Source organism: Mobula birostris, chromosome 10 (assembly GCF_030028105.1).
Source record: "Mobula birostris isolate sMobBir1 chromosome 10, sMobBir1.hap1, whole genome shotgun sequence".
Classification (NCBI taxonomy): domain Eukaryota; kingdom Metazoa; phylum Chordata; class Chondrichthyes; order Myliobatiformes; family Myliobatidae; genus Mobula; species Mobula birostris.
The window spans coordinates 34,583,837-34,595,939 of record NC_092379.1 but is presented as its reverse complement, the minus strand read 5'-3'; the positions used below and the strand labels follow the sequence as shown (position 1 = coordinate 34,595,939).

Genomic DNA, 12,103 nt, shown 5'->3' with positions numbered 1-12,103 from the left:
AGGGGTGTATACTGCATACATACTTTGATAATAAATGTACCATGAACTTTGTAGAATGCCTACGTGCTGGCTTTTTAGAATAGCTCATGGCTGATCAGCTATTCTGGATTGTGTATTGTGCAATGAATCAGATTGATTAGAGAGCTTCAGATACAGGAACACTTAAGGGATTGATCAGAATATGATAGAATTCACCTTGCAGTTGAGAAGAAGAGGTTAAAGTTAGATATATCAGTATTATAAAAGATTAAAAGTAATTACAGAGGCATGAGAGAGGATCTGGCCTAAAATAGTTTGGAAGGTAACACTAACAGAGGTGATGGCAGAGCAGTAACGGCTGGAGTTTCTGGGAGCAATTCAGAAGGCACAGGATAGATACATCCCAAACAGTTAGAAGTATTTTAAACGCAAGATGACACATCCATGTCTGACAAGAAGTCAAGTCCAGCATAAAAGCAAAAGAGAAGCAAAAATTAGTGGGAAGTTAGAGGACTGGGAAACTTTTTAAAAACCAACAGAAGGCATCTAAAAAGGCATATAGAAGGAACAAATAGAATATGAAGGTAAGCTAGCCAATAATATTAATAAGTTTCTTCAGGTATCTAAAGTGAACAAGAGGTGAGAGTAGACATTGCACTGCTGGAAAATGATGCTGGAGAGGTAGTAATGGGGACAAGGAAATGGCAGATGAGCTGAATAAGTATTTTGCATTAGTTTTCACTGTGGTTGATACTATCAGTATGTCAGAAGTGAGTAAAGGTGCCATCAGTAGGGAGAAGGTGCTTGAGAAACTGAAAGGTCGGAAGGTAATTAAGTCACCTGCACCAGATGGTCTACACCACAGGGTTCTGAAAGAGGTGGCTGAAGTGATTATGGAGCCATTAGTAATGATCTTTCAAGAATCAAATGATTCTGGCATGGTTCTGAAGGACTGGAAAATTGCAAATGTCACTCCACACTTCCAGAAGGAAGAGGAGTAGAAGAAAGGACATTATAGGCCAGATGTTGGAGTCGATTATTAAGCATAAGGTTTCAGACGACTTGGAAGCACATGATAAAGTAGGCCAAAGTCAGCATGGTAATTCTTATGTGATATATCTGTTGCAACAAGCAGGATGTCATGTACTTGGATTTTCAGAAGACCTTTGACATGGGCTTCTTTAAAAAGTTAAGAGCCCATGTTTTTATGGGGCAAATCCTAACATGGCTGATTGGTGAAGAGTGGGACTGCCTTTTAAGTTGTATGTCAATGATTTGGATGATGGAATTGATGGCTTTGCGGCCAAGTTTGTGGGTGATATGAAGATAGGTGGAGAGGCAGATAGTGTTGAGGAAGTAGGGAGGCTACACAAGGACTTAGACAGATTAGTAGAATGTGCAAAGAAGAGGCAAATAGAATACAGTGTCAGGAATTGTATTGCCGCACACTTTGTTAGAAGAACTGGAAGCGTAGTCTCTTTTCTAAACGGAGAGAAAGTTCAAAAATCTGTGGTACAATGGGACTTGGGAGCCCTCATACAGGAATCCCAAAAGGTTAATTTTTGGGTTGAGTTGGTGGCAATGAAGGCAAAGGCAATGTACACATTCATTTTGAGTCATCAAGAATATAAAAGCAGCAATGTAATTTTGAGGCTTTATAAGGCACTGGTGAGACCTCACTCGGAATATTATGAGCAGTTCTGGGCCCCTGATCTCAGAAAAGATGAAAACCTGAGAGGTTTCAAACGACATTCACAAAAATAATTCCAGGACTGAAAGTCTTATCATATGAGGAGTGTTGATGGCTCTGGGCCTGTACTCACTGGAATTCAGAAGAATGTGGGGTGACCTCATTGAAAATGTTGAAAGATCTCAATAGTGGATGTGTTTCCTATGGTGGGAAAAGGTAAGACCGGAGGGCACAGCCTCAGAATACAGGGACATTCATTTAGAACAGAGATGAGGAAGAATTTCATTAGTCAGAGAGTGGTGAATCTGTAGAATTTGTTGGCACAGGCAGCTGTAGAGGCCAAGTCATTAGGTATGTTCATGGCAGATGTTGATTAGTCAGGTCATGAAGGCATGCAGGGAGAAGGTAGGAGATTGGGGCTGAGAGGGAATTGGATTGCCCATGTTGAAATGGTGGAGCAGATTTGGTGGGCCAGAAGGACTAAGTTTTCTCCGACATCATATGGTCTTATTTCAAAGTTCAAAGTGAGGCCAAATTTGGAGTATTGTCTGCAGTTCTGGTCACCTAACTATAGGAAGGATATCAGTAAGATTGAAAGAGTGCAGAGGAGATTTACTAGGATGTTTGCCGGGTCTTCAGGAGTTGACAAACAGGGAAAGATTGAACAGGTTAGGACTTTATTCCTTGGAGCGTAGAAGAATGAGGGGAGATTGGATAGAGGTTTACAAAATTATGAGGGGTATAGACACAGTAAATGCGAGTGGGCTCTTTCCACTTAAATTAGGAGAGATAAATAAGAGAGGATGCCACGTGAAAGGGAAAAGATTTAGGTGGGCTTCTTCACTCAGAGTGGTGGGAGTGTGGAACGAGCTGCCATGTGACATGGTAAATACAGGCTCACTCTTAAGTCTTAAGAATAAATTGGATAGATACATGGATGGGAGGGGTCTGGAGGGTTATGGACTGGGTGCAGGTCAATGGGACGAGCGGAATAAAGTTTTGGCACAGACTGGAAGGGACGAATGGCCTGTTTTCTGTGCTGTAGTGTTCTATGACATGTATGTCACCATATAGAATGCTGGTATTTGTTTGCTTGTGGGTACTGTATACACAGTAAATCCAAGAAACACAATACAATCAATGAAACACAGCCCCCAACAGGACCAACAAACTACCAATGTGCAAAAGACGACGTGTGCAAACACAAAGGATATGATAATATTAAGCAATAAATATCAAGAACATGATATTTCAGTGGATGGATGGACCAGTAGAGAAAAACATGGGTTGTGGGAACAATTCAGTGATGGGGTGAGTGAAGTTATCCTCTCTGGTTCAAGAGCATGATGATTGAGGGGAGTAATAACTTTTCCTAAATCTGGGTGTTGGTCCTGAGGCTCCTGTACCACTTCCCTGATTGCAGCAGTGAGAAGAGAGCATGGGCTGGTTGGTAGGTGTCCTTGATGACAGATGCTGCTTTCCTGCAAAAGCACTCTATGTCGCTGTGCTCAGTGATGGGCATGAGAGACCATAAGACACAGGTGACGAATTAGGCCATCTGGCCCATTGAGTCTGCTCTGTCACTTCCTTCTCAACCCCAGTTCTCAGCCTTCTCCTCGTAACCTTTGATGCCATGTCCAACTAAGAACCTATCAATCTCTGCCTTAAATACACACAACGACCTGGCTTCCACAGCTGCATGTGGCAACAAATTCCATAAATTCACCACCCTTTGGCTAAAGAAATTTCTACGCATCTCTGTTTCGAAAGGACACCCCTCTACCCTGAGGCTATGCCCTCTTGTCCTAGACTCTCCCACCATGGGAAACATCCTATCCACATTACTCTGTCTAGGCTTTTCAACATTCAAAAGGTTTCAATGAGATCCCCTTCATACTTCTGAATTCCAGTGAGTACAGACCGAGAGCCATCAAATGTTCCTCGTATGATAACCCTTTCATTCTTGGAATCATCCTCGTGAACCTCCTCTGGACCCTCTCCAATGCCAGCACATCTTTTCTAAGAGGAGGGACCCAAAACTGTTCACAAGGTGAGGACTCACCAGTGCCTTACAAAGCCTCAGCATCACATCCTTGCTCTTGTACTCTAGACCTCTTGAAATGAATGCAAACATGGCATTTGCCTTCCTCAACACTGACTCAACCTGCAAGTTAACCTTCAGGGTGTTCTGCACAAGGACTCCCAAGTCCCTCTGCATCTCAGATTCCTGGATTTTCTCCCCGTTTTAAAAAATAGTCCGCACATTTATTTCTACTACTGAAGTGTATACATTTTCCAACATTGCATTTCATTTGCCACTTTCTTGCCCATTCTCCTAATCTAAGTCCTTCTGCATCCTACCTGTTTCCTTAACACTGCCTGCCCCTCCACCAATCTTCGTATCATGTGCAAACTTGGCAACAAAGCCATCTATTCCATCATCTAAGTCATTACATACAACATAAAACAAAGTGGTCCCAACACCGACCCCTGCGGAACACCACTGGTCACTGGTAGCCAACCAGAAAAGGATCCTTCTATTCCCACTCGCTGACTCCTACCAATCAGCCAATGCTCTAACCATGTTAGTAACTTTCGTGTAATACCATAGGCCCTTAACTTGGTAAGCAGCCTCATGTGTGGCACCTTATCAAAGGCCTTCTGGAAGTCCAAATATACAACATCCACTGCATCCCCTTTATCTATCCTACTTGTAATCTCCTCAAAGAATTCTAACAGGTTCGTCAGGCAGGATTTTCCCTGAAGGAAACCATGCTGACTGTATCCTATCTTGTCCTGTGTCACCAAGTACTCCATCACCTCATCCTTAACAATTGACTCCAATATCTTCCCAACCACTGAGATCAGGCTAACTGGTCTATAATTTCCTTTCTGCTGCCTTCCTCCTTTCTTAAGGAGTGGAGTAACATTTGCAATTTTCTAGTCCTCTAGCACCATGCCAGAGTCCAATGATTTTTGAAAGAGGTGATTTGATGGGAGGAATGGGGCTTGTTTTTGCTATTGTTTGTTGCTTGTTCTGCTGAGCATAGTGAGCACATTATGTTGCCAATGGAATGTGTGGCGACACTTGGCAGCTAGCCCAGCACAGATTCAGATGTGTTGGTTGTTAATACTGTTGATGGATTTCACTGTATGTTCAAAGTATGTGTAACAAATAGACTTGAATCCTGACAGAGATGTACAATATGATAATAGGCATATATCTATTGAGTGGTTAGCAGCAGGCTATGTAGGAGGGAAGGAGTATATTGATCTAAGAGAAGGTGGCAAGGTTGGCAAAACATCATAGGCTGAAGGGCCTGTACTGTTATATGTTCTAATCCATCAAAATTAATTCCAATAACTTGTCTACCACCAAAGTTAAACAGACTGACAAATGACAGAGATGCTGGAGACACTTGGCAAGTTGGGCAGCATCTGTGGAAAGGTGAGCAATTTTAGGTCGAACTCCCTTTGTCAGAATTGGGAAAGAGAGGAGAAAAGTAAACTTCCAGCTTGCAAATTCAGGAAGGAATAATAAAGAATTCAGGTAGGTCAAAGGGAATAGTTGTAACAAGCTGGGCCGGGTTAATGAGGGCTCTATGCATTGATTATTCTTCTTGGTCCATCTTAAGAGTTACTGTAGGGCTGTGAAACATGTCAGCATGTTATGCTGTACAATACAGAGTGAAATAACCAATCTTACATATGGATGACTTGCACTGAAAATATTCAGATTAGATAATGACAGAGATAGAAATTTACATAAAGTTAAACTTGTTCATTATGCCTGGAAGGCTGCAATGTGCCTAGACAAGAGGCGTTCTTTCTCGGACTTCCTTTCAAGTCATAAACAGATCAGCCATATAGACCGTAAGACAATGGAGCAAATTAGGCCATTCAACCCATCTTGTCTGCTCTGCCATTCCATCATGGGTGATCCCAGATCCCAGTAAACCCCATACACCTTCCTTCTTGCCATATCCTTTGATGCCCTGACCAATCAGGAAACTATCAACTTCCGCCTTAAATATATCCGCAGACTTCACCTCTTCCGTAGTCTATGGCAGAGCATTCCACAGATTCACTACTCTCTGGCTCAAAAAATTCTTCTTTGCCTCTGTTCTAAAGGGTTGCCTCTCAATTTTGAGGCTGTGCTCTCTAGTTCTGGATACCCCCACCATAGGGAACATCCTCTCCACATCCACCCTATCTAGTCCTTTCAACATTCGGTAGGTTTCAATGAGATCCCCCACCACATTCTTCTGAGTTCCAGTGAGTACAGGCCCAAAGCTGCCAAATGTTCCTCATATATTAACCCCTTCGTTCCCAGAATCATCCTCGTAAACCTGCTCTGGGCTCTCCCCAATGACAATTCATCCTTTCTGAGATATGGGGCCCAGAGCTGTTGATAGTACTCCAAGTTTGACCTGACTAGTGTCTTAAAAAGCCTCAGCATCATCTTCTTGCTTTTATATTCTGTTTCCCTTGAAATAAATTCCAACATTGCATTTGCCTTCTTTACCACAGATTCAGGTTAATATAGATGAGGGATGGTGTACTCAAGAAGCAGGCAATCAAAAGCTCTGGGTTGCAACTGTAGATCGCATGCAAGTCAGAGAGTGGAGACCAGACTGTGAATATCGAATGTAGTACACTCGGTGGGTAGTCGTGCAAATGAATTGCTGCCTTAACAGAGCAGAGTTTGTCTTCAGGTCATAGGAAAGGAAGAGAAGAAAGTACAGTTGTTTCACTTTGTTTTTATGCAGGGATCTGTAAGGTGTGAAGTAGTTGGCGAGGCTGAAGTGAGGACCGGGGGTCACAAAGGGAATGTTCACCTCAAAAAATGCAGACAGTCAAGAAGAAAAAAAATAGGTCTCAGGTGATATCTTGCTGGAAGTGGTGGAAATTGTGCAGTGAGTTGAATACAGAAACTGGTGATTTGAGAGTTAATGACTGCACAAACTGTATTCTTGCCCTGCCCAAGAGAAAGATGTCTCAGGTGCAAATATACAGAAGGTATCATTCTCTGAACAAATCTTCTTCGGCTGTCCATCGATTTTGATGTTGACTGAATTCACGCCTTGCACGGTAATAGAACATAGAATAGTACAGCACAGTACAGGCCGTTCGGCCCACAATGTTGTGCCGACCCTCAAACCCTGCCTCCCATATAAGCCCCCACCTTAAATTCCTCCATATACCTGTCTAGTAGTCTCTTAAACTTCACTGGTGTATCTGCCTCCACCACTGACTCAGGCAGTGCATTCCACGCACCAACCACTCTCTGAGTAAAAAAAACCTTCCTCTAATATCCCCCTTGAACTTCCAACCCCTTACCTTAAAGCCATGTCTTCTTGTATTGAGCAGTGGTGCCCTGGGGAAGAGTCGCTGGTTATCTACTCTATCTATTCCTCTTATTATCTTGTACACCTCTATCATGTCTCCTCTCATCCTCCTTCTCTCCAAAGAGTAAAGTCCTAGCTCCCTTAATCTCTGATCATAATGCATACTCTCTAAACTAGGTAGCATCCTGGTAAATCTCCTCTGTACCCTTTCCAATGCTTCCACATCCTTCCTATAGTGAAGCAACCAGAACTGGACACAGTACTCCAAGTGTGGCCTAACCAGAGTTTTATAGAGCTGCATCGTTACATCGCGACTCTTAAATTCTATCCCTTGACTTATGAAAGCTAACACCCAATAAGCTTTCTTAACTACCCTATCCACCTGTGAGGCAACTTTCAGGGATCTGTGGACATGTACCCCCAGATCCCTCTGCTCCTCCACACTACCAAATATCTTGACATTTACTTTGTACTCTGCCTTGGAGTTTGTCCTTCCAAAGTGTACCACCTCACACTTCTCCGGGTTGAGCTCTATCTGCCACTTCTCAGCCCACTTCTGCATCCTGTAATAAGACAGACGGTGTCGTGTCCCCACCATACAGTCTCTCTGGGATTCCAGATCTGATGGCAAGTGGTACACAGGAGTGTAACAGACTTAGCGGATAAGGAAGCTGCCCGGCAGTGACAACTAACTAGTCTACTGATGCCATCCATTGATCAGCACTATGGTACCTCCGCATGCCACCAAGGTGGCTGTACTATTGACCCTTTTGGATCCATCTGCCACAGACACTATCGGACGCCCTGCTACTGGTGTCCTCATTGGGTGCAGCCTTTGCCCGAAGGGGCATAACCTACAAAGTAGCAAAGACTTGCTTACCTCCTTGACTTAGCTAGCCACGATCCTACTGCTAGATCTAGTCTAGTAGTATACCGATGGAACGTCACCTTCACGGCTCGGTTAGACCTGCCAGAGAACGAAGCTTTGCCATACTTCGCTGATGTTCGGCCAGTGTCACTCCTACACCACGGTGAGGCGCCAAGCTAGGGTTTTGTAGGACAAATATACCAGAGATGAATGATCCAGCAGAATAAATGGACTTGTTGTACGAGGTGGGTTAGGAGGAAATGTTGAGGGATGTGCTGACATTGGACAGGGTCCAGAAGAGGTTTTGAGAATAATCCCAGGAATGAAAGAATGAAAGGATTAACATGAAGAGCATCTGTACTCTGGGCCTGTACTCACTGGAGTTTAGAAGAACCAGGGGAACTCTCATAGAAATCTATTGAATATGGAAAAGCATAGAAGACTGAATATGCAGAGGATGTTTCCAATAGTGGGAGGGTCTAGTAGCAGAAGACACATCTTCAGAACACAAGGATGTCCCTCACAACACATGAGGAGGAAGTTCATTAGCCAGAGGGTGGTGAATCTGCAATTCATTGCCACAGATGGCTGAGAGGCTGAGTCATTTGGGTATATTTAAAACAGAGGCTTTTAAAGTATGGGCTCGAGATTAGTAAGGGTATCAAAGGTTGTGAGGAGAAAGCTGGAAAACGGGGCTGAGGGGGAAAATGAATCAGCCATTATTATATGATGGGCAGCGTGGATCAATTCTACTCTTATGCTCTTAAGTTAATTATCAGCCTGTATGTTTATAATGGATGTTTGTTGCCGTCTACCTTCTGAGGTGGAGATGACTATCGAGAAAGGGTGAAGAAGAAATGTGCTATGTGACGTTGAGAGCAGTGTGGAAATTGCCAGCAAGAGGAAAAACGTCATGGCAATGTGATAGATACTGTGATCTAAAGTAAACGATAAACAGCTGGAAGAGCTCAGTGGGTCTCATTCCCATGTCGGACTGAGTGTAGATAACCGCTAGTTATCTTCCACGCATAGAAGTGAGAGGGAGGGGTGAGTTGGGGATGGCTAGATAATGGGTGAAAGCAGAGGAGTGAAAGGGTCAATGGATAAATAGAGGCAGGTAGGGGTTGGGGAGTGGGGGTACAGACAGATTTACAGGTGATGGTTGGAAAACAAAAGAGAGGAAAAACACATTTTAAATGCTGGTGAACACAACAGGCCAGGCAGCATCTATAGTTAGAGGTACAGTCAACGTTTCGGCCTGGCCCGAAACATCGACTGTACCTCTTCCTATAGATGCTGCCTGGCCTGCTGCGTTCACCAGCATTTTTTGTGTGTGTTGCTTGAATTTCCAGCATCTGCAGATTTCCTTGTGTCTGCGTTTTTAAAAACACATTTTTTTGGGCAGGTTGAGCAGTGTATAAAGCTGGCAGGTGATGGGTGGACACATGTAATGGAGGGGTGATGAGGCAATGGAGCCAGCTGGGAAAAAGGATAGGATGGTAGGGAAAAGAACTCTCTCCTTTATGTCTCACATCCTGCCTATCATCCTTTGCCACTTCTACCATCTACAAAGTGATACCACCACCAGCCATACCTTCCCCTCTTCACCACCCTCTCCCCACTTTCTTCTTTCTGTGGAAACCTTTCTGAACCTGAATTCCTTCCACCACCCTTTCCTGTCCCCTGGTACTTCCCCTGCAACTCTAGGAAGTGAAACACTTGCCCCTATTCCTCCTCCCCCACTGGTATCCAGGGGCTTAAATAGCCCTTACAGGTGAGGTGAAGAGTCACCTACACCCTCTGTAACCCAGTGACCTCCTCTGCATTGGTAAGACCAACACAGAATATGCAACTATTATACAGTGTACCTGGGCTCTGTCTGTATTGGTCATCTTGAACTTCCGTTTGTATGCCATTTCAATTACCCTTTCTATCCCCTGTCTGTCCTTGGTCTTACCCACTTCGTGTGAAGTCAAACACAACTAGAAGAAGAATACCTATTCTAGCAGCGTAATGGGATGAATAATAGATTTTCCACTTTCAGCTAACCCAGTCCACTAAGGTTCTTTCTCCTTTAGTAACCTTTTTCTTTCTTTGCCCTCATTACCTTGCATCATCTTCCCCCATCTGGTTTCAACTGCTCATCTTCCCTTCCTTAATCTGGTTCCACTTATCACCTACCACCTTTTACACAATGGCAATTATTATCCTGCACCATCTCTTTTAGATTGGAAGTTGCCAATTTAAGAAACAGTAAAAATTCTGATTTCGTTGTTGAGTAGATTTCCTCTCCACGCTCTTCCAACTTGTTTCGTCCTCCTGAAGAGCATTGGTCAGTTTTTTCTTCATTATTTTTGAGAATTTGGCATCTGACATCATCACATTCTTTTTGCTCATTTGAGTCCTTGTTCTTTTGTTCAAACTCTTGTTCTCTTTTTTTTCCTCCTGCTTTAAATTCACTCTGTAGGGTTTCAGAAGGTGAAGATTTGTGGACAGAATCAACATTCTCACTTAATCCACTGAGACTCTAATGTTGTCATCATCCTGTGAACATGGAAGCAAAAAGCCCCATTCACAGTGGGGAGAAACCGTATTCATGTTCACTGTGTGGACGAGGCTTCAGTCGAGCATCTGGTCTGTCAAGGCACAGGCACAGTCATGTCGGGGAGAAACCATGTAAGTGTGGAGATTGTGGGAAGGGATTCAGTTACCCCTTTGAACTGGAAATTCATCGGCGCAGTCACACTGGAGAGAGGCCATTCATCTGCTCGGTGTGTGGTAAAGGATTCACTCATTTTTCTGCCCTCCTGAAGCATCGGCGTGTACACACTGATGAGAGACCTTTCAACTGCCCAGATTGTGGGAAATGCTATAAAAGTTCAGGAGAACTTACATGCCATCAGCGCATTCACACTGACGAGAGACCATTCAGATGCTCTCACTGTGGGACTGGTTTCCGGCGATCATCCGACCTCACTGTGCATCAGCGTACTCACACTGGGGAGCGGCCATTCACCTGCTCCGTGTGTGGGAAAGGGTTCCCTCAGTCGTCCCAGCTCACAGCTCATCAATTAGTTCACACTGACCAGAGGCCTTTTAAATGTTCTGGCTGTGAGAAAAGTTTTAAAAGCAAAAAGGTTCTGGTAACTCACCAGCAAGTTCACACCGGGGAGTGGCCGTTCATCTGCTCTGCTTGTGGGAAAGGATTTGCTCGTTCCTCCCACCTACAGAAGCATCAACGAGTTCACACGGGAGAGAGACCATTCTTCTGCTCTGTGTGTGGGAAAGGGTTTGCTCAGTCCTCCACACTACTGAGACACCAGCAAATTCACAAATAGTTGCTGAGATTGGATTCTGCTGTTCTTCACACAGGAATGACTGCTCTTCATTTGGCTTTTGTCTTCTAATTCCACTGGACTGAAATTTAAGATTCTTGTTTAAACATTGAATAGTAGAGCTAATAGGACTTGATGTTTCAATCCCTATGATAAGTCGGCACTCTCGATGTTGGCAGCGGGCCTGGAGTGGTGACAGGGAGGGTAGGTTCCTCATCGGGGTCATCAGGTGGGCACCCTCCTTTGACGTTTTATCGATAAGCCCACGACGTCTCCAGAGGGCTCAACGGTGCTACCTGGCATCCCAGATACACCCCCCTCAGTTCCATACCCTCCTGTCGTCATCTTGCAGCCCAGTTGTTGTCTTTCCTTTTAATCCAGATCCAATTACTGCTTTCCTCTACTGCATTTGACAAGGATTTGATTGCTTGTTGGAGTGAATAACCCCTCAACCCCATCTTCAAAACAGTTAGTAACAATAATGTGTTTTTATCTTTTCCACCTGAGGTCCTGTGGCTGTCTGGAATCGGAACTAATCGGTAGAATTGTGTCCTCGAAGACAAGTTCAACCTGGCTCCAATAGTATGATGAAAGTGGTCATCAGAAACCAGAAGTCATGATACATGTCGGTACCAACGACACAGGCAGGAGAAGGGATGAGGTCCTGAAGTGTGAGTTTTGGGAATTAGGCAGAAGGCTGAAGAACAAGACCTCAAGGGTGGTATTCTCAGGATTGCTGCCAGTGCTACGTGACAGTGATGGTAAGAGTTGGAGGAGATGGCAGTTGGAGGAGATGGCAGTTGAATGCGTGGCTGAGGAGCTGGTGCAGGAGCAGGATTTTAGATTTTTGGATCCAAGAGATTTGGATGATCTTCTGGGGAGG

The 12,103-nt window shown here is 44.2% G+C and overlaps 1 protein-coding gene across 1 annotated transcript; it reads left to right on the top strand.

Moving 5' to 3' along the window:
- The first annotated feature begins 10,437 nt into the window (after nucleotides 1–10,437).
- On the top strand, nucleotides 10,438–11,223 carry LOC140203565 (uncharacterized). The gene has a single exon (XM_072269610.1). The coding sequence runs from the start codon at nucleotides 10,438–10,440 to the stop codon at nucleotides 11,221–11,223; it is 786 nt and encodes a 261-aa protein (XP_072125711.1).
- The last annotated feature ends 880 nt before the right edge of the window (nucleotides 11,224–12,103 follow it).

Bases quoted from the DNA above. Each gene is read 5' to 3' on its own strand.
- LOC140203565 (XM_072269610.1), top strand. From the start codon at position 10,438: ATGGAAGCAAAAAGCCCCATTCACAGTGGGGAGAAACCGTATTCATGT.